General features: G+C 43.0%; 1 protein-coding gene across 2 annotated transcripts in view; it reads left to right on the top strand.

Moving 5' to 3' along the window:
- The window catches only part of ANXA6 (annexin A6), a 139,319-nt gene that overhangs the window by 59,631 nt on the left and 52,725 nt on the right, over nucleotides 1–26,963 (top strand). For both annotated transcript variants that reach the window (XM_073621111.1, XM_073621110.1), the window contains exons 3-13: nucleotides 1,632–1,722; nucleotides 4,604–4,698; nucleotides 5,570–5,683; nucleotides 8,687–8,777; nucleotides 8,875–8,954; nucleotides 11,192–11,248; nucleotides 15,144–15,237; nucleotides 18,451–18,546; nucleotides 19,878–19,936; nucleotides 22,530–22,652; nucleotides 25,063–25,121. In XM_073621111.1, the coding sequence (XP_073477212.1) occupies nucleotides 1,632–1,722; nucleotides 4,604–4,698; nucleotides 5,570–5,683; nucleotides 8,687–8,777; nucleotides 8,875–8,954; nucleotides 11,192–11,248; nucleotides 15,144–15,237; nucleotides 18,451–18,546; nucleotides 19,878–19,936; nucleotides 22,530–22,652; nucleotides 25,063–25,121 (959 nt within the window). The remainder of the gene's footprint in view (nucleotides 1–1,631; nucleotides 1,723–4,603; nucleotides 4,699–5,569; nucleotides 5,684–8,686; nucleotides 8,778–8,874; nucleotides 8,955–11,191; nucleotides 11,249–15,143; nucleotides 15,238–18,450; nucleotides 18,547–19,877; nucleotides 19,937–22,529; nucleotides 22,653–25,062; nucleotides 25,122–26,963) is intronic.

Raw genomic sequence — 26,963 nt, 5'->3', positions numbered from 1 at the left:
CATAGGCATCTCCCCATTCTTCCGCTCCGTGACATGATCGCGGGACACCTGCGGACATCGAATCCGCGGGACCCACGGGCACAGTCATGGAGTATGCAGTGCGCGTGCGCGCACCCACAGTGCTGCGTCTTAAAGGGGATGTACAGGTACGCCCATTTGCGCAGCCGTGCCATTGTGCCGACGTATATCGTCATGCACTGGTCGGCAAGCAGTTAAAAATAACAAACATGTTATACTTACCTGCTCTGTGCAAGGGTTTTGCACAGAGCAGCCTCAATCCTCCTCTTCTGGGGTGCCCCGCCAGCGCTCCTGGCTCATGCCCCCATGGAGAGGAGCTTTTCCTGGAAGCACCCGTGCGTGCTCGTTCCCGAGTCCCACTGCTGCGTTCATTGACACAGACAGCAGGACTCAGCCCCACCCCCTGCTCCTGTGTCTCTGGATTTGATTGAGAGCAGTGGGAGCCAATGGCTCCTGCTGCTATTAATCTGTCCAATGGTGAGAGAGACAGCAGCTAAAGCTGCTGGGCTTCTGCCCATCGCTGGAACAGATCGGCACAGGTAAGCAAAAAGTGTTCCATACATCAATGTGCAGGCAGTCCCAATTACTTCAATTGGGATGCAATGGCTGCATGGACACAACTGCTGCTCCCAATCTGACAGCTGTATGGGAATGTGGCCCCAAATGTAGACAGTGTGTGTTTGGGGCCACGCACCCGCATTCTGGGCAAACATGGCCCTTGCACGGGCATACGCTATAGTACGCCCATGTGAAAGAAATTTAGAAGAAGAACTACAAAAATAATAGCTGTAAGGGGATTAACTGATGGAGAAAGTTAAAGTTCAGTATGTATGTAGGGGTGGGATAAGCTTCCCTGAAGAGATGAGTTTTCAGGGATTGCCTAAAGACAGACAGAGTAGTGGATAGATGGAGAGATTGGGAAGGGGGTTCCAGAGGACGAGAGGGGCTCTGGAGAAGTCGTCCAGGTGAGCATGGGAGGAGGTGAAGAGGGAGCTAATAATTTCTGAGTAAAGATGAATTTGTCCATCTGGATAGAAAGATGAATGCAGGGGTAATACTATGATCTCTGTTAACCATAATAAATATATTGGGGATTTTTTCCCTCCTATAATCTAAAAACATACTGCTAAGGTAATTGACTTGTGTCCAATATGACCTCATTACTGTATATGCATCTGTGTATGACTGTGCTAGAGGGGGTGATTCATTGTCAGCTCCCGACTGATGTGGATTGTTCCGTACTCCTAAGCCTAGTACACACGGGCCAAATGTCGGTGGGCATCGGTTTCTATTAAACCGGCCGACATTTGTCCGGTGTGTATGGCAGCGGGTCTGTCAGGAGCCGGTTGTTCAGCTGAGAGCGCTGACATGAGAACACAATAGCACAGCAGGAGAGATCGATGTACTAACATCGGATTCTTAGTACAGCAGCTCCGACCTGAGCTGTCAGGTTTTTTTTTTCCGTTTAACCCAGCGTCAAAAAACTAGTAGTGTGTATGAGGCTTTAGTAAGATGTAGAGTATAAAATGTCAGTGCTCTATAATTGAATAAAGTCATGAGATTAGAATTCATCTTTTGTTTGCTGATCCCACTTGTGTTTCTTTTGGTTGCAGGTTGGCCGTTATAGAGGATCTATAAAAGATTACCCTGACTTTGATGCCAGCCAAGATGCTGAAACCCTCTATAAAGCCATGAAGGGGTTTGGTGAGTGACAAATATTAATGTCATTTCAAAAAATAATAGTAACTAAACATAATGGTACTATAATGAGAACAATGATCATTTCCTTACTATTAGTGCCAAGTGATGTAATTTACTTTAAGTGGCTATTCATTGAACATTTTAAAGACTTATACACACGAGCGGAATGTCCGTCGGAAAAATCTTGGATGGTTTTTCCGACGGAATTCCGCTCAAGCTTGGCTTGCATACACACGGTCACACAAAAGTTCTCTGAACTTTCGACCGCCAAGAACACGGTGACGTACAACACTACGACGAGCCGAGAAAATGAAGTTCAATGCTTCCGAGCATGCGTCAAATTGTTTCTGAGCATGCGTAGGAATTTTGCGCGTCGGAATTTGTACAGACGATCGCATTTTCAGATAGGAACTTTTTCCGACCGAAAAATAGAGAACATGCTCTCAATCTGGCTGGAATTCCGCCAGCAAAAGTCCGATGGAGCATACACACGGTTGGAATTTCCGAACAAAAGCTCTCATCAGGGTTTTGCTGGCGACATTTCCAATCGTGTGTACGGGGCATAATGTTGCATCTATCCATAAGTGGGTAAGGTAAAAAACCAGAGGAGTTCTGGTGCCGCCAGATCAGAATATAAGTCTACAATATAGATCAGAATATACTGTACATTTAAAAGCAGCCTTGCTCAACAAATCAGGTTCAGATTTGACTTAGATAGATTTTCTGTGCATTAGAAAGAGATCTTTCTGTGCCCAGCCACAGCCTCAGATCTCCACTCTGCTTGCCATAAAACCAAATGTCAGGCAAACAGCTAAGTACACAAATGAAATAAACATACAGTTTATGAGTGGCTGTGCGGGTGCTGATAGCTAGGCAACTCTGGGGAAGGTGCCCGGTGTTACTTCATCTTTACAGAAATATAAAGGTGAACTAACACTTTAATTTATATCTGGAGTCTAGCTTTAAAAGCAGAGTAAGGAAAATCGCTTTTGTTTGGATACTTAGACAAATGGTAGATTTTCACGCAAATTGTCTGCTTCAAAATACTGAAAGAAAGATGTATCTGGAATCTGATTGCTTGCTGTGGACAATTCTATTTTATAAATGAATTGACTTAGTGACGTATTGACTGTATGGACAAGAACTGCAGCGGCTGTAATAATAAACAGTTAAATACTGGGTGAGGGTAAAATAAAGGCAGCTTTGTGTTGTGTGGTCTCTGAGCGGACCTCTACATGCATTTAAAGCTAACATGAGTAGCTTAGGTCTGTGTAAGAAAATAAATCTGTTTTGTGTTAGGTTAACTTTCAGTACACCATAGCAATCCCTTATAGTAGTCTGTAAAACATGGTAGGACTTTCTAAGAACCATGAAGTTGTAAAAGCCCAGATCCATATTTGTATTCATCTTGAACATTAAACAAAGTCAAAGTGATGGCAAACACTATGAATGCATATACAATATCTCACAAAAGTGAGTACACTCCTCACATTTTTGTAAATATTTTATTATATCTTTTCATGTGACAACACTGAAGAAATGACACTTTGCTACAATGTAAAGTAGTGAGTGCACAGCTTGTATAACAGTGTAAATTTGCTGTCACCTCAAAATAACTCAACACACAGCCATTAGTGTCTAAACCTCTGGAAACAAAAGTGAGTACACCCCTAAGGTGGGGAGCAGGTGTGTTAAATTTGGTGTTATCGCTCTCACTCTCTCATACTGGTCACTGGAAGTTCAACATGGCACCTCATGGCAAAGAACTCTAATGCCGCGTACACAAGACCGAACTTTCAGAAAAGGTCAGACAGAATCATTCCATCTGACATTCCGATCGTGTGTGGGCTTTATCAGACTTTTACTTTCGAAAATTCTGACGGACCTAGAAATAGAACATGTTTCAAATCTTTCCGACGGAATGAGTTCCTATCGGGAAAACCGCTTGTCTGTATGCTAGTCCGACTGACCAAAAACGATGCAAGGGCAGCTATTGGCTACTGGCTATTGAACTTCCTTTTTCTAGTCCCGTCGTACGTCATTGCGTTCTAAACAATAGAACTTTGGTGTGATCGTGTGTAGGCAAGTCCGTTTCAGCGGAACTCCGTCGAAAAAACCGCCAGAGTTTAATTCTGATGGAAAAAACGGTCATGTGTACGCGGCATGAGGATCTGAAAAAATGAATTTTTGCTCTACATAAAGATGGCCTAGGCTATAAGAAGATTGCCAAGACCCTGAAACTGAGCTGCAGCACGGTGGCCAAGACCATACAGCGGTTTGTTGGCCTGTACAGAGGAATCAACTGGAATTGTATATAGGGAGGAAGTTGTCCCTGGTTTTGTCAATATCAAGTTAGGCATCCCATAATTCCCTTATCCATCCAAGTTATTACCCCCTAATAAAACATAAAAACAAAGCTCAAGAACTGTTCACTGTGTCTGGAAGAAGGCTGAAAATGTTATGTGCCTGGCTGTGTAGCAGTGGGGAACCTTGTCACCTGCAACCCCTATGGGGGTAGTGCTACACATCTTTCCTGTAAATGTTCCTAATCCCTTCCATAACTGAGAAGCATACTGGTAGGGTAAGTGGCTTCTGACCAATTTGCTCCTAGAATGTACAGGGGCTCATGTGAATATACTTACTTTGTACTCTCATACACTAAATGATATATAGAAGCTAGAAATATGGGAAACAAAGATTAAAGCCACCAGGGCTGAAATTGATTATATGGTGGCATAATTAGTTATTGACTACAAATAAATCTGATATATATACAGTACTTATGCTGACCTCATGTGTTTACATGATTGCCAGGAAAGGTGGTGGAGTTTTTAGTTGATTTGAAAGAGTCTTTATTCCTGTGTCTTGATCTGTCTTCTTGCAGGCAATGATAAACAAGCAATATTGGATCTCATAACCTACAGGAGTAACCAGCAACGTATCCAAATCATTCAGGACTACAAATCTCTCTATGGCAAGGTAACTGCGGAGGAAAAACATACTGCAAATGTACAAAATTAATGTAGGGCCCTCTCTTCTACAACAATGCTTGCCGATGTATTTGTTAGGTGATTCCTTCAAATACTGTATGCAATTAGGAGCACCTAAGGAGTACCTTTCACGGTACACCTGAAAAGTTTTAACAATTTTTGTGGTGGAGAACTTTTTTATTGTTACATATATATTTATTTTAAATTTAATGTGAAGGACGTGCCTGCTTTTCGAGAGTAAATCAGATTGAAGCGAGGCTCCAAAGTTGTCAAACGGAACAAACAAATGGAACGGTCTCTATTATAATATAATTGATTGAGTTCTCCCAAGATCTCACACAAGTCTAGCGTTATGAAAGGAACCAATGAATGATAGACTGACAGAGATTGCTTTTTTATGTCAGTTACTTTTTTAACTCGCAACATTGATTTACGATTTTAATTTATCTCAGTGTGCCGCGGCGCACAGTTTGAGAATCACTGGCATAGAGGGATGCATTGCAGGAATTCTTGAGTGCTGGCTAAAAATATGACAGTTACATATCTAGGTTCCGGCTGCTCTCTGGGTGCAGTTACGTTTTTTTTTGTAGTCTGGCCCCAGCTTCTCCTACAGTCTTCTACTCACCTCTTCTACATCCATTGAGATATTGGCTGTGCTGCCTCATTAGCTAAGAACAGCTGCCTGTCAATATCCTATCAGGTCGGCTCATGGCTCAGCACTCTCATTTAATTAAAATACAGGGTTCTTTGGGCCAGAGTCCTCTGTAAAGCATTGCTGAATGTGTTAATGTAAAGATGAATAAAATTAATTAAACATTTAACTTTTGGCATGTATATCTGATATGTATTTTTCTCAATAGGACCTCATTGATGACTTGAAATATGAGCTCACTGGTAAATTTGAGAGACTTATTGTAGGATTGATGAGACCCCCAGCCTATTTTGATGCCAAGGAGATTAAAGATGCCATTGATGTAAGTATTTTATTATGAAGGAGAATATTCTAGGCAGAGTGCTCCAAATTACTTAAAGACTCATTCTGCATAAAAGATAATACTTTACCTGCATCGTTGCCCAGTTACATGGTCAATAGGTTGCAAAGACGGATGTTCAGATTACCAAAGGAAGACAAACAAAAACATGCAGCAATAGCCTACCCTTATGTTTGATTTATATGGATTAAAAAACTTTTTACCATTATTATATGCATACATACCTTTTTTCCAAGGGTCAGGACTGGTGCTACCACTAGGCAAACTAGGCAACCGCCTAGGGCGCACTGCTGCCTAGGGGCGCCTGGCCACTTGTTTCCCTCTGCGTCTGCATGCTCTGCAGGCTGCAGCATGTAACTAACTCAGTCTCAGGCAGCTGCTCCATCCAACCTGTAGTGTAATTAGAGGCGCAGTGCAGCACTGGAGCCAGCGTTAGAGGAAGCAGAGCCGATGCTTCCTGTATAGCGCCACCTCCTGTCACATGGGCAGAGCAAAGGGGGTGGAGTCAGGGGTGAAGCCAATGGGGGCGGTAAAATTAGGTTTCGCCTAGGGTGTCAAAAATCCTTGCACCAGCCCTGCCAAGTGTATTTTAGCTGGTTCGATTACATCATAGGCCATTTGTCTTTTCTTCAAGGCAGTGGACGGTCCTTTTTGCTTCACTGAATGGTGCTTGTTGCTTTTAGGTGCAGTAGTATAGTGAGTCCAACTAGAAAAATAGATCACAATTACCTAAATTCTGCACTTTCAACCTGCAGAAAATAAGAACATGCAATACCATGTGTGTGTAGATTATAAACAGCACTACTCTGATCCACAAGTTTGTTCATTTGTGCATTTGCTTTATTTGTGCATTTGTTGTTTGGATTTGAGGCACTTTGTATTACCATATATCATATCATAGTATATCATATTGTCTTCCCAATGGCAATCAGTTTACCTATAAGACTGGGGACATCTGGTGACAGAAAAGAAGTAGTGCAGAGTACAGCAAGACCTGCTTTTCTATTTTATCTTTTTTAACAGTCAAATAATATAGATCTTTTGTAGCTATCCCTGAACCTGAATGAGGTTTTTATCCAGCTAATAAAGACTTAAAGTTTAATGAAAGTAGCATTAAACTATGGTATAAAAAAAGATATTCAAGTATGTATTCTAATTACAAAAAAGTACCTTCCATTGCTTTCAGTCTCCTCCAAATCTCCAAATGCAATTTTTTTTCTTGCTGCTCCAATCTGGCTTCATGTTAGAAGGGTGGCTACATCTGTTTTCTATGGTAGGAACATAGCCACCCTGTCTTGAGGTGAACTATGGACTATGGGATCTGTAGTGTGCACATGACCACAACTAACATTCACTGCTCATTCCAAACACATTGAGTATTGTTTAGATGCCCTTATTGTCCAAATGAAATTACAATTAAACTGTCCCATAAATATCCCTTAGGCTATTAGACCAGTTTCCTGGTAGATACGTTGTTTTTTTTTTATATATATTCCACAGTGCTTACCTTTTTGGCCTCAGAAGTTAATGCAACCTACTTGTCTACTTTGCTTCTCTCAGTGACTTTTGTTTGTGCCCTCGCACTGTACTTGCGGGGGCAGATTTCCTTTCAATATCATGGAGATTTAATAATGTCTCGCACGCTCTCAATTGACTCCATGTAAGGAATACCAAGTGCAGGTATCCAGTGGCAGCAGGGATGACCAGGTCAGTGTAGCTGCACTTAGGAAACTGGAATCAGACCGAGTAAGAATAAAAGAAAGTTTAATAATGCACACAACACTTATCCAACATCAACAGAACAAAAGCAAAGCAAACGTTAAAAATAAACGTGACAGTGAAGCAAAACCAAACCAACAACCTTACTATAATACACTATATACAGATGAAGGGAAGCTGACATACCGGGCATGCATAGTTGCCAACATTGAAAAAAAAATATGTGGGACACTTTTTTGGCTGTAGGCGGAGCCGATCAATAATTAGGAGGCGGGGCATTCGTTTGTAGGTGTGGTCTAGTAAAAAATAATAGTTGCACCGCGGCGAAAAATGGGCGTGGCTTACACGGAAAGTGGGCGTGGCTTACGCGGGAAGTGGCCGTGGCTTACGCAGAAAGTGGGCGTGGCTGGACCCCGCTGCTCCATAAAAAAAACAAAAAACAACATTCCCGATTTTCCTTATGGAAAATCCCGATTTGGGACACTCTCCAATCGGGACGAGGGTCCCAAAATTGGGATTGTCCCGGGAAAATCGGGACTGTTGGCAACTATGGGCATGACTGGGACTGGGAACAAGGAAATGGGGTAACAGGGTACAGGATAAGGCAGGGATCAGGATAATCAGCAAACAGATATTAGGTAAAAAGCTGCAGCAAGGGAGGAGTTATATACCTTCCCAGCAGCCAGCATCAGGAGGAGACTAAGTACTGGACCTGCTGGTTGCTAAAAGACACCCGCTGATGACCCTCAGCCTTCCAGCTCTGGGAACCACAGTGCCACCAGTGGGACATCCAGGTCCTAACACTCCGAGCTGTTCATGCTTATTCACTGTGCATCGTGGTGTTAGCTTAGAATCCACAGTGAGCAAAAATCTTGGGATTACAACACTTCTCTTGCTTAGGAAAATTTTCTTTGTTATTCTAGAATAGAAAATATAGAAACTGGCAGAATCACCAGGTAGGATTAAATAAATAATACAAAATCCAACATAGAGAGTGAAACTCTAAATCAGAGCCACAGCAAGAATGCACACTCAGTAACTCAAACAGTGAGTCCCTGTGGGAATAACGAACATGCCAGGCGATTTTGCTTTCCAGCATGTTCAAAAACTAAAATATTACTTTTAGGTGGACCAATCCTTTAAAGCCCAGTTTATTTACCTTATGTATGGTCCTCTAAAATTAAACTGTTAACAGTACTGGTTAATGAGCTTTGCAAAAAAACAATAACTTTCTGATAATTACCTTTATGTGAAAATGTATTTCAGGGTATTGGAACTGATGAGAAATGTCTCATTGAAATCCTGGCCTCTCGGAATAACCAGCAGATTCATGCACTTAAAGAGGCCTATAAAGATGGTGAGAGAGAAGTGGAGCTTACCATAACATTTACAAAAGTCTTAACTTGGCTTACCATTCAGATATTTACTGATCAGCATTTTCTGCATTCTTACAGCTTATAACCGAGACCTGGAGTCAGACGTCATCAAAGATACCAGCGGACACTTCAAGAAGATGTTAATTGTCCTGTTGCAGGTAACACATAAGATTTTCTAGTGTCTGTATTTGATCTGTCAAAGCCAAGGTTAGTGACCATTTACGTGATGTGTGTTTTACCACAATGCAAGAAACTTGTGAACCCTGGTGTTCTGCATCTGCGTGCTATTCATTTTGAATGGCATCCCAAGGCATCATTACAATTGCAGCTCTGAAATGCCCCACAATGCACATGTGCTTTGAATTTTGAATGGCACCCCAATGGCACCATTACAGTTGCAAACAACATAGCTGCACTAAAATGCCTAACAATGCACATGCCATGTGTTGTGCTGTTTAAAAAAAAAAAAATGTCACCTCCTTTTTGCCATATGTTAAGCTACACTACCAGCCGAGAAGAGGAAATGCACTCTGGAGGCTGTGCTCAAAAAGGCAGACAGGGACCAAAGGAATAGTCGCCTGCAATCTATCAGACACTGGCTGACATCCAGGGCTGGGGCGAGGATGCCTTCTCAAAATGGGCTGGGAGGCCGAGTGCTGCAACAGAAAAAGGGGAGGGAAAGAGAGGAGCCAAGCCACCGCTGGTATAGCACAATTTAATATAGAAGCATAATATTACAAATAAGACACACTCACTAAACAGTCTTGGGTAACAGGCGGTGTTATGCCAGATGTAATCACTCGGGGAAAGTCCAGGGACAGCCAGAGCAATCCTGTCGGTGGATGCCACGGAGAGGGAGCTGTCACGCTCAAAGAGCGACCTGTCAACACAAGATGCTGGATGGGCAATCAGGGTGCGTTTTGGAGGCAAGCCACGCCTCCTTCTTCACAGAACAGCTGTCAATTTTTATTGCTGTCTGTGTCCCTCTTAGGGAGATTCACCCTCTCTATTTGTCCTGTTTACCATTATCATTGAAAGTGAATGTAAAAGAAAATTCCATATTTTGGGTTGTCCCAAGAACATGAATAGAGGGGAAACCTTCCAATGGGGACACTAGTTCTGGTGACTTGAGGGGGGATTACCTTAGCAAGAGATTACCTTAAAGCGGGTTTCCGGCCGGGGAAAAAAAAAATTTAAAAGTCAGCAGCTACAAACACTGTAGCTGCTGACTTTAAATAAGTACTTACCTGTCCTGGGTGCCCGCGATGTCGGCCGCCCAAGGCCGACCCATCCCTCGGCTCTCGGGTCCTGGCACTGCCATCCTATCTAAGGGAAACAGGCAGTGGAGCCTTACGGCTTCACTGCCCGTTTCCTACTGCGCATGCGCGGGTCGCGCAGCGCTTTGTGAATGGGAGGCGATGTGTTGTGGGACACACACAGTTCCCATAATACACCGCGCCCCATTCCCCAGAAGACAACGCGGGGAGGAGAAGAGACAACATCACTGCGGCGTAGGAAGAGGCAGATTAGGAAGACTGCCTAGCAACAGCCATTTTTTTAGGTATTTTTTTGCGCAATTTTTTTTTTCAGGGTGGACCTCCACTTCTATTTTCAGGGATTTCCTCTCACTTTATGTTTGGCTATGGGACAGGAAGTGAAGGTAAATCTCTTCAATAGGACAAAGATGGCAAAAATAAACCTTACAGGGGTTATAACCCTTCCTTACTCTATCCAAAATGAAAAGAATGTTTTGCCTATAGTTCTATAGTTCTACTTTAAAGTCGTAGTAAACGCGGTTACACCACTTATACCTACAGGTAAGCCTATAATAAGGCTTACCTGTAGGTACTGTGAATATCTTCAAAACTTGCACTGTTTAGGAGATATTCAGAGTGCATGCAGCCAGTGACGTCACAGAGCCTGTGCCATTAACAGAGCTCCCGCATGCATGCGTGGGAGTGACATCATCGCATCCCCTGGCCACTCATGTAGCTGGAGGCCGCAAATCCAGAAGGAAGACCAGGGGAAGCCCTCTCAGTGGTAACAGCACGGCGCTGGAGGGCTTCGTTTTAAGGTAAGTCTCTCATAATGGGCACATTAATTATGACATTGCCTTGCAGGTAATTACTTTTTCTTCTCCAACTGCACGTGTACTAAAGCAATGCATAATGTAAATGGTACCCTGCAGGTTATTGCTCAAGCACAGGTCAGTGTAAACTCTAGCATGGTCTAGATAGATTTAATGCTAGTTTATATCCAGAATTTTTAGGCTTACTTTTTGACTATTTGGTATATGTGAATGTTTTTGATTCTTCTGTACTTCATTTAGACTTCTATCCACAGTAAAATATATAAGGAATTTTCGATTCACAGTCCTGTTTTTATTTGACTGCAGGGAACACGGGAAGAGGATGATATTGTGAGCGAGGAATTAGTAGAACAAGATGCCAGGGTAATGTTTAGATTTGATAAAAACAAGTTTTCTTGCTGCATTTGAAGCAAATATATACTGTTTTCAATTATTTTTAATATATGTGTTAATGAGAAAAGCTTGCTGAATACATTTAATTGTATGTTATTGTTTACAAAATGTGTTTCATCCTAGGTTCACACTGACAGCAGGAATGAAATTGTGTCAACTGAACGATTTTATTCCCGCATGTCAGTCCCGACTTCGGGGGCGATTTCAGAGACATCTGTGTGGGTTTCTGCACTGATGTCTATTGAAATCGCACCCTGAAGTCGCCAAAAGTAGTACAGAAACTACTTTTGGGAATCGGTGCAGCACCGCAAAGTTGGCGTCGCAATGATTCGGACGGTGCCATTGCCAGCAATAGCCACCGATTTGGCATGCGATTTGACATGTCAAATCGCATGCCAAATCGCTGCAATGTGAAGCAGGGCTTAATGTATAGATTGCTCATTGGAGGCAGCCGTATTTGCTCATTTCATACGCACACAATCCTTACTGTTGTGCAATTGCAACATAGTTGTTCTGCTTTACTGCTCTTTAACTCCGTACAGTCTGCAATCTGCAGATTAATGTAGAGAACATTACTATACATTCTGCTTTGACACCTAGCAATTTAGGCAGGCCATGCACGGTGCAAATTTATTTTTTGCAGGAAATAAATTTGCACAAGTCCCCTATCAACACAGACAGTGTTGACAGGGGAATCCCTCCTGCTGAGCAAGTGTCTGCTCCCAGGGGGGCAGGGGAAGCCGTCCCCGCAAGGAGAGGACAGTGATTATAATCGCAAAAGAATCTGGCAGACTGGTTGTGCCCAAGTTGATCGATCAATCAACTTTGGTACTTTCAGCCTGCCAATTAATGGTTCACATCTCACCTGGTTTCTGCTGAACCGGCCGAGATGCGAACCATGTATAGCTGGCCTAACACTATGTGCAGCTGCTAGCTGTCAGACCTGACTGTCATTGATAGCCATGATCCTGATTACCAGTGGAAACTGATCAAAGTAATTCCTGATCATGCAATCACTATGTTAGCTATGACATTTAACCACATGCAGACTGAGAGCTCATTTACAAAAAATGAACCTTTAGCTTTCAGATTCCATTGCAGACAGAGGATAGCAGTGTGCCATTGTTTTACTTTGTCAACATATGCAGGGAATTTATTAAAACTATGTACCAAATAAAAACCATATATGTCCTATAAAAATTATGTAACTTTTTTTAGGTAGACACATTGAGGCTGGGCTCACACTATTGCCAAATGGATGCGGGTTCCCAATCCAATTCGCATAGCGGGAGATTGTGACCGGCTCTCTATGGAGCGATGTGAATTGCACAGGAGTCCTGGGCGTCTTTTGGTCCATTTCAGGTCTGAATACAGCCAAAAATTCTGCCTGAAATCGGACCAGAAATGGTGAATGGAAACGCACCGGACTCCTGCTGTGAGCTGCTGCGTTCTCCAGTGTGAACCCAACCTCAACCTTATAGCCAAGTTAACTGAAGCACACTGATGCTGTTAAATTAGCTCTCAACATCTGGGCTTTAATTACCTATGGTCCCAAAATACTGCTAATGTAGCTTAGAATATACTCTGTTTTTCCCTTGAAAAATACAAAAACCAATAGGCAACAGTCAGATGTAAAATGTTATTGATTGTTATGGCTTACTGTACTCTGCTTATGCCCTGTACACACGATAGGATTTTCCGAAAACAAATGTTCGATGTGAGCTTGTTGTCGGAAAGTCCGACCGTGTGTATGCTCCATAGAACATTTGTTGTCGGAATTTCCGCCAACAAATATTTGAGAGCTGGTTCTCAAATTTTCCGACAACAAAACTTGTTGTCGAAAATTCTGAGCGTATGTACCCAATTCTGACGCACAAAAGTCCACGCATGCTCGGAATTAAGCAGAAGAGCCGCACTGGCTATTGAACTTTATTTTTCTCAGCTCGTCGTACGTGTTGTACGTCACCGCGTTCTTGGCGTTCGGAATTTCCAACAACATTTGTGTGACCGTGTGTATGCAAGACAAGTTTGAGCCAACATCCTTCGGAAAAAAAATCCACGGTTTTGTCGTCGGAAAATCCTATCGTGTGTACAGGGCATATGAATCACTACTGTTGGCATTTTAAAAAATAACTTTCCTTATTGGTGTCATTGGATGTAGTAATAACCCTCCATTACTGGTAACAGTGGATACAACATTAAACCTCAGCATTGGTGGCAATGGCTGCAATAACCCCCAGCACTGTTGTAAGTGGACACAATAATAATCCCCAGCCCTGGTGTAAGTGGACACAATAATAATCCCCAGCCCTGGTGTAAGTGGACACAATAATAACCTCCAACATTGGTGTCAGCGGACCTAATAATAACCCCCAGCACTGGAATCAGTGGATGCAATAACTCCTAACACTGGTGCCCACTGCATTAGTGGTCAGTGGCAAGGAAAGGTAACCCCCAATAGGTGGCCATTACCTGATCACAGGTTACTTTGTCACTTTCAATTTTTGAGGCTGGGACTTGTACTGTGGGCCTCTGCTTTAGTCCAGTCTTTCTTTCAGTGCCAGGCACTGGAACGCAGAGAGCCTTGATCATAGCTATGACTAATGCGGTTGGTGGACGCAATTATATCCCCAGTACTGGTGTCAGTGGATGCAATATTAACCACCAACACTGGTTTCAGTGGACACAATAATAATCCCTAGCACTGGTGTCAGTACTTTTACCACCCCCCCCAATCTCCCTGCATTGGTGGTCAGTGACAGGGAAAGCCACAGAACACATTCCAGTGCCTAGCACCTTGCTGTCTGGTGACTTCCTGACTGCATGATGGGTGGCAGGGCTAATAGTGGAGGAAAATTTTAATGCCAGTAACTGTAGCTGTTAGGCTCGGTTCACATCTGTGCGCTATACAAAATCGCATGTGATTCGAACCGCACTGCTGTGCAAATCACATGTGATGTCTGTGTGATGCAAATTCAGCCATACAAGTTGTATGGCTGAATTTGCATCGCATTCGGACCAAAGTCGTGCAAGACCCTTTTTTGGTCCACACCAGAATCGGATCGCATGGGTGTTCACATCCATGCGATCCGATTCATGTCCAAATTGACAGTTCACACTGCGATATGCGAACCAATCTGGGGGTGTCATTAACTTTCTATTGACACTCCCAGCAGTTTGCATATGTCAGTGTGAACTGCCTGTGATGCGGGAACCTGCAGTGGATCTGCAGGGTTCTCGCATCGCACCAATGTGAACCGAGCCGAATTCCACGATCAGAATTTCGGCCCGGAAAAGACCGATGAGTGTTTTTTGTCTGAAAATGTGACCGTGTGTATGCTCCATGGGACTTTTGCTGGCCGAATTCCAGCCAGCAAAAGATTGAGAGCATGCTCTTAATTTTTCAGTCGGGAAAAGTTTCTATCCGAAAATGCGATCGTCTGTGGCAATTCGGACGTGCAGAATTTCTACGCATGCTCGGAAACAATTCGATGCATGCTTGGAAGCATTGAACTTCATTTTCTCGGCTCATCGTAGTGTTGTACGTCATCGCGTTCTTGACAGTCGTAAGTTCAGCGAACTTTTGCGTGACCGTGTGTATGCAAGGCAAACTTGAGCGTAATCCCGTTGGAAAAGCCGTCATATCTTTTTCCAACAAGAAATCTGATCATTAGTCCCAAAAACTACTGTAGCTGTTGGTTAGTGTTATGTTTGCCATAATGAACTTACAATCTGATTGCTTTTTATGATCTACCACATAGTGCACCCCAGCTTTACTCTTTCCACCATCTTCCCCAATAAGTATGTTAGTGTTTCCCACAATTATCATGCAGAGAAATAATTGATTTTTTTCCTTTGTGTTTAGGATTTATTTGAAGCTGGAGAACAAAAATTTGGCACAGATGAGGCTCAGTTCATCTACATTTTGGGAAGTCGAAGCAAATCACATCTCAGACTTGGTGAGTTTCACCAAGTTGCATTTTTTTCTGTGTACACAAGCTGCGTCAATCTACAATATGGTATTGAGGATAGGGCATCTAAGTCTTTCCTACAAGGACAGAGGTAATGCCTCTGATTCATAGTCCAGTGAGTGGACAGAAAACTGAGAATTGATACAGAATTCTGCATTGTGAAACCCAAATATACACATGCTTTAGCTGGCTGTGCAGTGTGGTAGATGTACAGTGGATATAAAAAGTCTACACATCCCTGTTAAAATGTCAGGTTTCTGTGATGTAAAAAAATGAGACAAAGATATATCATTTGAGATTTTTTTTTCCACCTTTAATGTGACCTCTAAACTGTACAACTCGGTTGAACAACAAGCTGAAATCTTTCAGGTGGAGGGAAGTAAAAATAAAAAAATAAAATAATATGGTTGCATAAGTGTGCACACCCTTAAACTAATACTTGGTTGAAGCAACTTTTGTTTTTGTTTTTACAGCACTCAGCCTTTTTGTGTATGAGTCTATCAGCATGGCACATCTTGACCTGGCAATATTTGCCCACCCTTCTTTTCAAAAACGTTCCAAATCTGTCAGATTGCGAGAGCATCTCCTGTGCACAGCCCTCTTCAGATCACCCCACAGATTTTCAATCGGATTCAGGTCTGGGCTCCGGCTGGGCCATTCCAAAACTTGAATCTTCTTCTCATGAAGCCATTCCTTTGTTGATTTGGATGCATGTTTTGGGTTGTTCTATTATCGAAAGGTGAAGTTCCCCTTCATGTTCAGCTTTCTAGCAGAAGCCTGAAGGTTTTGTGCCAATATTGACTGGTCATAATTCCCTCTACCTTGACTAAGGCCCTTGTTCCAGCTGAAGAAAAACAGCCCCAAAGCATGATGCTTCCACCACCATGCTTCACGGTGGGTATGTTGTTCTTTTGGTGATGTGCAGTGTTGTTTTTGCTCCAAACCTTTTGGAATTATAGTCCAAAAAGTTCAACCTTGGTTTCATGAGATCATAACACATTTTCCCACATGCTTTTGGGAGACTTCAGATGTGTTTTTGCAAAATCAAGCTGGGCTTGGATGTTTTTCTTCATAAGAAAAGGCTTCCGTCTTGCCACTCTAACCCATAGCCCAGACATATGAAGAATATGGGAGATTGTTGTCACATACCACACAGCTAATACTTGCCAGATATTCCTGCAGCTCCTTTAATGTTACTGTAGGCTTCTTGGCAGCCTTCCTGACCAGTTTTCTTCTTCTCTTTTCATCAGTTTTGGAGGGACGTCCAGTTCTTTGTAATGTCACTGTTGTGCCATATTTTCTCCACTTAATGATGACTGTCTTCACTGTGTTCCATGGTATATATAATGCCTTGGAAATTCTTTTGTACCCTTCTCCTGGCTGATACCTTTTAACAGTGAGATCCCTCTGATGCTTTGGAAGCTCTCTGCAGACCATGGCTTTTGCTGTAGGATTCGACTAAGAAAAAGTCAGGAAAGACCTACTAGAACAGCTGAACTTTATGTAGGGTTAATCAGAGGCACTTTAAATGATGGCAGGTGTGTACTGACTGCCATTTAACATGAGTTTGAATGTGATTGCTTAATTCTGAACACAGCTACATCCCCGGTTATAAGAGAGTGTGCTCTTATATCTTTCACTCATGGTTAATGTTTGGCTGAAGCCATTTATTATCAATCAACTGTGTTTACACTTTTTAAATCATAATCACAACAGAAACTACCCAAATGACCCTGATCAAAAGTTTACATACCCCAGTTCTTAATATCGTGTATTGCCCCCTTTAGCGTCAATGACAGCTTGAAGTCTTTTGTTGTATTTGTAGATGAGGCTCTTGATCTTTTCAGATGGTAAAGCTGCCCATTCATTTTGGCAAAAAGCCTCCAGTTCTTGTAAATTCTTGGGCTGTCTTGCATGAACTGCACGTTTGAGATCTCTCCAGAGTGGCTCAATGATATTGAGGTCAGGAGACTGAGATGGCCACTCCAGAACCTTCAATTTATTCTGCTGTAGCCAATGACAGATCGACTTGGCCTTGTGTGTTGGATCATTGTCATGTTGGAATGTACAAATCATAAATTCTGCCTGTAAACTTATGAGCACAACTATGTATGTGTGTATATATATATATATATATATATATATATATATATATATATATATATATATATATACAGACAATGTGGGAAATTCACAATTTCATACATTGCCTAAACATTCTTTAGACAGTCTGATTTCACACATTGCCTGTAACATATATAGCACAAGGCTGGCTGTACAGAATTGTAAAAAAAAAACATTTAAACACATAGATGTAAACTGTGGATTTAGTTGTCTGCCTGGAGTTCAGCTATAATATTGCTTCCGAGGCAAAGCATAGGGGCTAAACCAGCAGCCTGAACATGGCACCTTGTCAGTAGTGATGGGCTAAGGCGTGTTCAGGATCGTAGTCCAAACCCACCTGAGCAATCCCGCCAGGAAGCTGACACTGCACACCGCCAATTATAGGCAGTGAGGCATTTCCCGGTCCTCAGCTGCAGAGACTGGGAAATGTCTCACTGCCTACGATTGGCAGGGTGCAGTGGGCTTCCTGGTGGGATTGCTCAGATGGGTTGGGACTACGATCCTGAACACGCCTGAGCCCATCACTACTTGTCAGTGTGCAGCCAATTCGCAGAAATAGCTTCATATGTGCCTATTTACCATATATAATTGAAAAGTGTCTTCATTTTAGTCCTAAAAATGTAAGACCATTTCCACCCCACCCCACCCCTGCTGATTATATGGGAATCCCACCAGCCAGTTGTTTTAACTGAGTCTGAACACCTATGTGGCTGTCACCTCCAAAAGAACTTCCTAACTTCCTTTGCTGTAACACAGCCTCCTTTGGAAAAGCACTACTTTGCAATGTGCTATAACAAGGCTATTAGATGTCAATGGGTTTTCGAGAAAGTCAAGCAGTAAACTTGGAGCTGCTTAGCAGGGATATTAATCAACTGACTGAAAGGAGCTCCAGGATTGGAAGCTCTGCTCTCAGAACCACAGCTAATAAACATTTTATAATCTCTGAATAAGTAGAAGCTTTCACAAAGATCTTATGTGGATAGGACCTGTGTATATATACAGTGTATATATATATATATATATATATATATATATATAGTAGGTTTATTGGTCCTTCATTGGTGTCTTCTTTTGCAGTATTTGATGAGTATGAGAAAGTTGCTGGGAAGAGTATTGAGGAGAGTATCAAGAATGAACTATCTGGAGATTTTGAGAAGCTGATGCTGTCTGTAGGTAAGTCCTTTGCTAAAGTGCTATCCTTTGCCTGACAGTGATTCTGAGTTATAGAAGCAACTTCAATTCTTCAACTAAAATCCAGGAGGAGATACAGAAGATGATGTCTTCAAGAAATCGACAACTAGATGACACTGTACATCTTTAGCTGTTAAGCTGACTATTGGATGGATTCCAATAGTCAGCTTAACAGCTTGAATGGATTTAGCAAAGTCCACCCTTAGGTTTCCCTGCATCCAATTAATTTTTTTTTTAATTGTTTCATCTCTTTGTATCACCTGAGGGCAGTCAATTCACTGGGTATATATAAGGGCTCACAACCACTTTATAGAGAGACCCAGAGTAAAATTAGAAAGCCATAGACGAAGGATCCACATGACAAGAGTTAAAGGGGCTTGTGTTAAGAGGGATAATAAAGTTTGGGCTAAGTTGAAGGGGCAAGAATGTTTATTTTGATTGGGGCAAGGGCAAGGAAAGGGGGAGCCTCGGGGAGGGGGGGGGGGCTGTACTGAGGTGTTGGTATTCAGTAGGAGGTCAGCTGGCTAGGAACAACTTCCCACCCTGCATTTAGTAGGATTTAGTGCAGGTTCTTGGCGACTGTGGGAGCCTGATTTTGTGAATGGCGGGGTGCAAAGTCCTTTTAGGTTGATATGGGCCCAAAAGGTATGGTGTAGGGACCCGTCTGAGGTACGGCTCACAATTGATATATGGGTACCTGCGAGTTGTCTCCGAGTCTGTGGTTTGTGGCCAGAGGCCTGAGAAGTGACTCGCAAGTACGGTATTGGTTTTGATGCCTATTAGGACCTTGTCGCTCCAATTTTCTTTGATGCACTATGTGTTCAGGTTATTAAGTTATTTATCTGTGATTTATTTGTTATTATATTTTGGTTAATAAAAAGGCTGCTATAGCTATTAAACTCCAATCCTGGTGTTGTGTGATTATTTTTGGTATTGCAGTGCTGAACATGCCAAATTTAATGCCTTAGTCAAGAAACCTGATATAGCCAAACATGTAGGCTAACATTGTTGCACTTCATCTGAAATGGTAGTTGCCTGTGACTGATCCTCTGATTTCAGTGCTTTATAAGTCGCTGAGCTAGAACAAGCAAGCGGTAAGTTAAACATAGAACGCCTTGTTTTAAGGCTAGGTGGCAATCCGACAGCTACAATTTCAGGAGGTGAAAGGTTGCAGCTTATGTATTTTTCTTGGGATAAATTTATTTCAAACAATTTTTTTGAGACAACATAACATTCTTTGCAAAAATATGTGGGCACCAAAACTGTATATCACCTATTTATTTACCCATATCATGTTTTTCTGTTTGTTTCAGTAAAATGCATTCGTAGTATCAAGGACTACTTCGCTACCAGACTGTACAAATCAATGAAAGTAAGTGAAGTAGTGTAATCAATGACACAACTGTTGTTGGCTCTGCCATATATCAATGGGCGGCGCTAGTGAAATGTTTGGCATGACTATTGAATCAGTTGGTTATAAAACAGGATCTTCTTTGGCTGGTATAACATTTATAAACCTTTCCCAGTTTTGTTTTATTGTTAAGTTGTGTTTTTATTGCTCTAGTTAATCTTAAAACAGTAATAAATCCAAAAAAACATTTAAAGTGGTTGTAAAGTCTCATTTTTTTTCTATTAAAATACTAAACATGTTATACTTACCTGCTCTGTGCAGTGGTTTTGCACAGAGCAGCCCAGATCCCTCCTATTGAGTGCCCCCACAGCAAGCTGCTTGCTGTGGGGGCACCCGAGCCGAGCTGCAGCTCCATCTTTATATTCAGACATGGAGCTGCAGTGTGGCCCCACGCCCTTTCTCCCCTGATTGGCTAACTGAGTTTGATTGACAGCAGCAGGAGCCAATGGCACCGCTGCTGTGTCTCAGCCAATCGGGAGGGAGAGTCCCGGACGGCCGAGGCACTCATGGACATCGTTGGGTAGAGAGGGGGCTCAGGTAAGTAGTGGGGGGCTGTGGGGAGCTGCTGCACACAGAGGGCTTTTTATCTTAATGCAAGGAATGCATTAAGAAAAAAAACCTTCTGCCTTTACAACCACTTTAATATATTGAAGCCTACCAAATCTTAAATATAGTAGCTGCATTTGTTTTCTTTTTTCCTTTAAAGTGGAACTGAAGTTCTACTGTAAGAAACAAGGAGCAGGCAGGCTTATATTGCAGAAGAGACATGCCCTGTATCTTCTTCAATAAAATGCCCCTTCCTGCTTGCCTGCTGTCCTCTCTTCTCAGTGCTGGGCCAGTCTCTGATCACTAGGATGACAAGCTCCTACACATGCGCTGGAGTCATGTCCTCCCCCACCAGCTAATGAAGAGGCCCAAAAACTGGCACTCAGAAGAAGATGTCAGCACCTGCAAAGGACTCTGTTGGGCAGGTAGGTGTTCACCCTTTAGTCCCGCTCTAAGTTTGCCTGGTGATCTGCCCATAAGGGCCCGTTTACACTTGCTTCAAAACATGGCTTTGAACACGCTTTGTTAAAGCTCTCTGAACGCCAGTCAAAGCTCTTGTCACTAAATAAAATGCTTAGCTTACAGTCCTGTTTACACCTTGCTTTTGCTTGGTGCTTCGATGAGGCTACGATGGGGCTTCGATGAGGCTTTGGTGAAGCTTCGATGGGGCTTCAGTGAGGTTTCAGTGGGGCTTCAAGTGAGCTTTGCCATAGACTTCTATGGAGGCTTTGAAGATGCTTTGATGCACCACTAAAGCTTCATGGGGTATAACCTTTGAAGCGAAGCCGAAGCAAAGCAAAAGCAAGGTGTAAACAGGACTGTAAGCTAACCATTTTATTTAGTGACAGGAGCTTTGACTAGCCTTCAGAGAGCTTTAACAAATTGTGCCCGAAGCCTTGTTTTGAAAACAAACAAGTTGTAAACTAGTCGTTAATGTGTGTTAAAGCCGAAGCAAGTGTAAATGAGCCCTAAAACTATTATTTTTCAGCTGCCTTTATTAGTCCAGCAAATGTGGCAGTTAGAGAACTGAGATAAACCGTTTAACACACAGAGGTGCTTACAATGATCAACTCTTATTCATTTATGTAAAACCTTTATCACAAAAGGATATAAAGCTGTAGCTGTAACTGCTTAAAAAGTGTTACTTGGAGTTTAGCTTCCATTTGTTGGTCAAGTCCAACTACTGTAAATCTGCTAGTGCATATAACACCACCCTGTCCCCAGATTGACAACACTGCTATCTAAAGGTGTCTCTGTTCCTCCATCCAGAATGGAGACACCCTAAAATAGAAAGTGTGTGGCTGAATCACCAGGTGAACATAAAGGGGAAAAAAAGGAAAACTAATGCAGCCTTGGCATTTAAGGATTGGTAGACAGAAACATATTACATTTTTGCCTTTGGACTTAATGCCCGTTTAAGGCTCGGTTCACACAGCAAATTTGGTTTGCTGCAAATTCGCTCTGCATCTAACTCGCAATCCCATTCATGTGAACTGATTGCGGAGTGTATGTTAAGTTAGCGACACCCCACAATCAGTTTGCAAAAGACAGCGTGATTTGCAGAATCGGATTGCATGGGTGTGAACATCCATGCGATTTGATTCTGGTGTGGACCAAATAAAGGGTCCTGTACGAGTTTGGTCCGAATGCGATGCAAATTCAGCCATACAGTTTGTATGGTTGAAATTCGCATCGCACAGACATCGCATGTGATCTGCACAGCAAAGTGGTGCGAATCACATACGATGTCTGGTATCGCAGCAGTGTGAACTGACCCTAAGAGTGTTTCATAACAGAAAATGTGCTCATGTAAGCAATTTTCTGAACACACAGGATTTTTATGGTTTGTATTTTAGTACATTGTAATTCGTTGTATTGAATTACCTCTTTGACCATGCATGTAATAAAACGTAGGAATGACATTGCCTTCACATTGGTGTTTTGTTGTAATTATACCTTTTGTTTGGACATCTTTTTAGAATTGTAGTTAATCTTTTTTCTTTTTCAGGGTCTGGGCACTTCGGACAACACCCTGATCCGGATTATGGTGTCACGCAGTGAGATCGATATGATGGACATTAGGGAGTCATTCAGGACTCAGTATGAAAAGTCTTTGTACTCTATGATCAAGGTAATCTAATTATCATTGGACAATGCAGCTCCCGGGCACCTAGTAATATGTCATGTCGTATTTCTATTTCTACTGAGGACTCACCATAACCTAAATTGTTATATCCTCTCATTGAATCCCAAGCCCTGTGCCAAAGAATCAATGGTTGCCATGCACTGCTGTGATAGCCAAAAAGCCTAAAACAGCTGAATGCCGTTTGAAATAAATGGCTTTTTAATATTAGCCTATATTTTCATAATAGGTCAGCAATTTTAAATGTACTTTTGGGCATTGGGGCAGGAATGTGATAAATGAGACATGTAGATACATTCTGTTAAAAGTTTAATCCATAGCTCCCAACTGTACCTGATTTGGAGGGACTGTCCCTGATTTGGAGCAATGTCCCTCTGTCCCTCTTCCCTCTCATTTGTCCCTCATTTTGGTCTGATCTATATAGTTGTATATAAAATGCACTTTTTATCTATCAATAAGTGTTTCCCAGTGCTAAACCTTTCATACAATTTCTAAATTGCTGCATTTGTAAATTTTAAAAGCCAATATAAAGGAATAGTTGTGGTAAAAAAAAGCCCTCGTGGATTTAATTAACCTTTTTTTTGGTTAATTCTCCTTTAAGGGGGTGTGGCAGGGGGCGTGTCCTGTGCCTACATACGTTTGTTAGTAGGTGTCCCTCATTCCCATCTCAAAATGTTGTGAGGTATGTTAATCTGCTTATATTTTTCCTTCTCTGACCCCCTACCTCATCAACATGCTAACGAAATGTTTAAATAAAATCTTTCTGTTTGCAATACATGTCTTATTTTCACCTTAGTGATATTATCACTGGATCTCTGGGCTTCTCTGTGCAATACAGGCAGATTATGGCTGGTGGAAGGGGCTACACATACTGTAGCTTTGTGAAAACAGCAGCATGCCAGTGGTCACCAAACTTTCGGACCTCATGGACCACTAAACTCATAATTTTGAATCCCGTGGACCACTAACATGAATGTTACATATGTTATACATACAATGCTCTGGCTATCTGTCCCCCACCCCTTGGATCACACTGCTGCCTTATACACACAATGCTCTGACTCTGTGCCCCCCCCCCACACACACTCTGCATCACACTGCTGCCTTATACACACAATACTCTGACTCTCTGCCCCCCACACTCTGCATCACACTGCTGCCTTTTACACACAATACTCTGACTCTCTGCCCCCCCCACTCTGCATCACACTGCTGCCTTATACACACAATGCTCTGACTCTCTACCCCCCCCCCCCACACTCTGCATCACACTCTGCCCCCCTCCCCTTAAATCACACAGCTACCTTATACACACAATGCTCTGACACTCTGCCCCCCCCCCCCGCACTCTGCATCACACTGCTGCCTTATACACACAATGCTCTGACTCTCTGCCCCCCCCCCCACACTCTGCATCACACCGCTGCCTTATACACACAATGCTATGACTCTCTACCCCCCACACACTCTGCATCACACTCTGCCCCCCTCCCCTTGGATCACACAGCTGCCTTATACACACAATGCTCTGACACTCTGCCCCCCTCCAGCACTCTGCATCACACTGCTGCCTTATACACACAATGCTCTGACTCTCTACCCCCACAATCTGCATCACACTGCTGCCTTATACACACAATAGTCTGACACTCTGCCCCCCTCCCCTTGGATCACACAGCTGCCTTATACACACAATGCTCTGACACTCTGCCCACCCCCCTCACACTCTGCATCACACTGCTGCCTTATACACACAATGCTCTGACTCTCTGCCCCCACAATCTGCATCACACAGCTGCCTTACACAGACTCATCATTGGATCTCACCTTCTTATCCAGCCATGTGCTCAAGTTCCATGCTCCCTCCCACAGTCTGTGATCAGCGTTGCCATTGGAAGTCCCCTCATTGTTCGCCTCCCACCCTCTGCACTACTCCCGGCACCCTCCTCTGAGTTCACAGGAACTACAGAGGAGGCATCGGGTATCAATGTGCACTGACAGTATTGACTGTTAGCGTGCATTTAGAACAACACTGGAAACAACACTGGGCGGCATACATTCACCACAATGCTGATTTGCGACAGAACCCCTGGGGAACACCAAAATTTTCTCACGGAGCACTGGTTGGTGACCACTACCCTAGGTAATGTCCACATGTGATGCTAAGCCTCAATGACAGAACTGAGATCCAATGAATAAAGGGGGCAGATAAGGGACAGTTCAGTAAGGACATCCTCCATCCAGGAAATAAGGCAGGTTCTATCTACAGCAGGAATGGTATAGAAATCACTTTTCTCTGCCGATAATCTGCACTTGTATGGGCACCTTTAGAAGACGTTAGTTGGTTGGATCTGTTGTAAAGTTTTATTTATCTACAGTAAGTGCTGTTTTATTTTAGAATGACACATCCGGTGAGTACCAGACGGCTCTGCTCAACCTGTGTGGAGGAGATGATGAGTATGTATCAACTGCTTATATATTATTGTATTGCAGAATACAGTTTATCATTTTTTACAGTTTCTCATATTATTTATATGCCTTTCTATGCTAGAACCTGTTTTTTATGCAATTTGTTATTGTTTTTCATATTCCACAATGATTATTTAATTACACAGGCAAAGGGCAGTAATGGATTGTGAAATCCCAGACACATGTAAATGCTGATGCACCATTGCACAGGCTCCTCCCCCTATATCACATCTATTTTACTGATTACAATTTTAAAACATTGAACCAATAAAGTCCTGGAGTATTGTATTGGTGGTACTGTGCTGCCTGATGTACTGTATATACAGAGCTGCTGTTGGTCTGCACAGTCCACCGGTCTACATAGAAAGATGGAAGCATGCATATAGAGATTATTGTGAGTCCTTAAAGGCTCTTCAGCAGCTCCTTTCTCAACTTTGTTGCTGGGTTTTAAAGCGGTATTAAATTACCAATCATAAGATGTGGTGGCTGTATTTAGTTTTTTATAGGCTTTTTTCCCCTTTGTTTTCACATGGTGATCTGGTCAATAACACCCCCCCGTTCTAGGATGCCTATACTCTGGATTAGGGGTGTCAAACTTAATTTCATCACGAGCCACATCAGCATTCTGGTTGCCCTCAAAGGGCTGGTTTTATCTGTAAGACTAGATGTCCATAGCGCCCGCCCCTTCCTTACATCAGATCTCAAGAGTTCCCCCACCATCAGAAGTTATGAGTACCCCACCCTTGTTACATCACAGTGCACCCCCCCCCCCCCCCCGTGCTGCTGCCTGTAAGAAGCTGGGGACGGAGCTAGGAAGCAGAAAGTTCAGGGTCTGAAGGAGGACCAGAGGACGGCTGGAGTCAGCTGCCGGAGTCCGCTGAATGCTGAGTACAGGGAAGGGGGAGATCAGGGGGTGCTGTGGCTGCACAGAGAGGAGCGGGATCTGTAGGAGGAGTTCTGTCCTCCTCTCTGCTGCCGACTACTGAGATTGGGGGGGAGGCGAGACGAGCCACTCCATGGCTGAACAGAGAAGTGCAGGATCTGGCAGAGGAGTTCTGTCTCCCTTTCTACTGCCAATTGCTGAGACAAAGTAGGGGTGGAGATGAGGGGGGTGCCGCAGCTGCAGGAGAGGTGTGAGGGCCACATGAAATGACCAGGCGGGCCAGATTCGGCCTGTGGGCCTTGTGTTTGACACATGTGTTCTGGGTGAAAAAGCAAGAAACACCTTTGGACAGCAGCATGACCAGTCTGGGGGAATGGAAGTGTTATATTGAGCAGATTTACAGTATATACACTAATAAATTCAAACCAGACTCCAGCTAACACTTTAAGGCTGTTACAGCAATACATTTTTTTGGGGGGAATAAAAATTTTATATAAATAAATAAAAGCTGTGGGTCTGTCTCAACCCACGAAGTAACCCACTGTTCTGCTGAAAAACAACAGACTCACTGACAGGATCACCAGGTGAAAATAAAATTAAAAAAAAGGCTAAAAAAGAAAATGCAAGCTGCAATATAATAAATGTTTGGTTTTGGGTTTAATAACACTTTAAAGCCCCATTTACATTTCTGTGCATATTACAGTAGAAGTAGGGCCAAAGCTTTTTGGCCCTACTTCTCCTGTGGGTCATAGAAGTGCACTCCTGTGACCCATACTCAGCTGACAGTGGGCTAAAGTCTGCTGTTGGCTGACGTCACTCAGCCAAACCAGGATCTGGGGAGGTTCCAACTTAACGGTGGGATCCACCCAGATGCCTGGCCTGGCAGCTGGCTCAGCCTCTGAACACAGCTGAGAGTCCGACCCAGCCGGTCCTGCCCCCTACACAGC

The sequence above is a fragment of the Aquarana catesbeiana genome, linkage group LG03, assembly GCF_042186555.1.
Source record: "Aquarana catesbeiana isolate 2022-GZ linkage group LG03, ASM4218655v1, whole genome shotgun sequence".
Lineage (NCBI taxonomy): Eukaryota > Metazoa > Chordata > Amphibia > Anura > Ranidae > Aquarana > Aquarana catesbeiana.
This window is presented reverse-complemented; position numbering and strand designations above follow the sequence as displayed.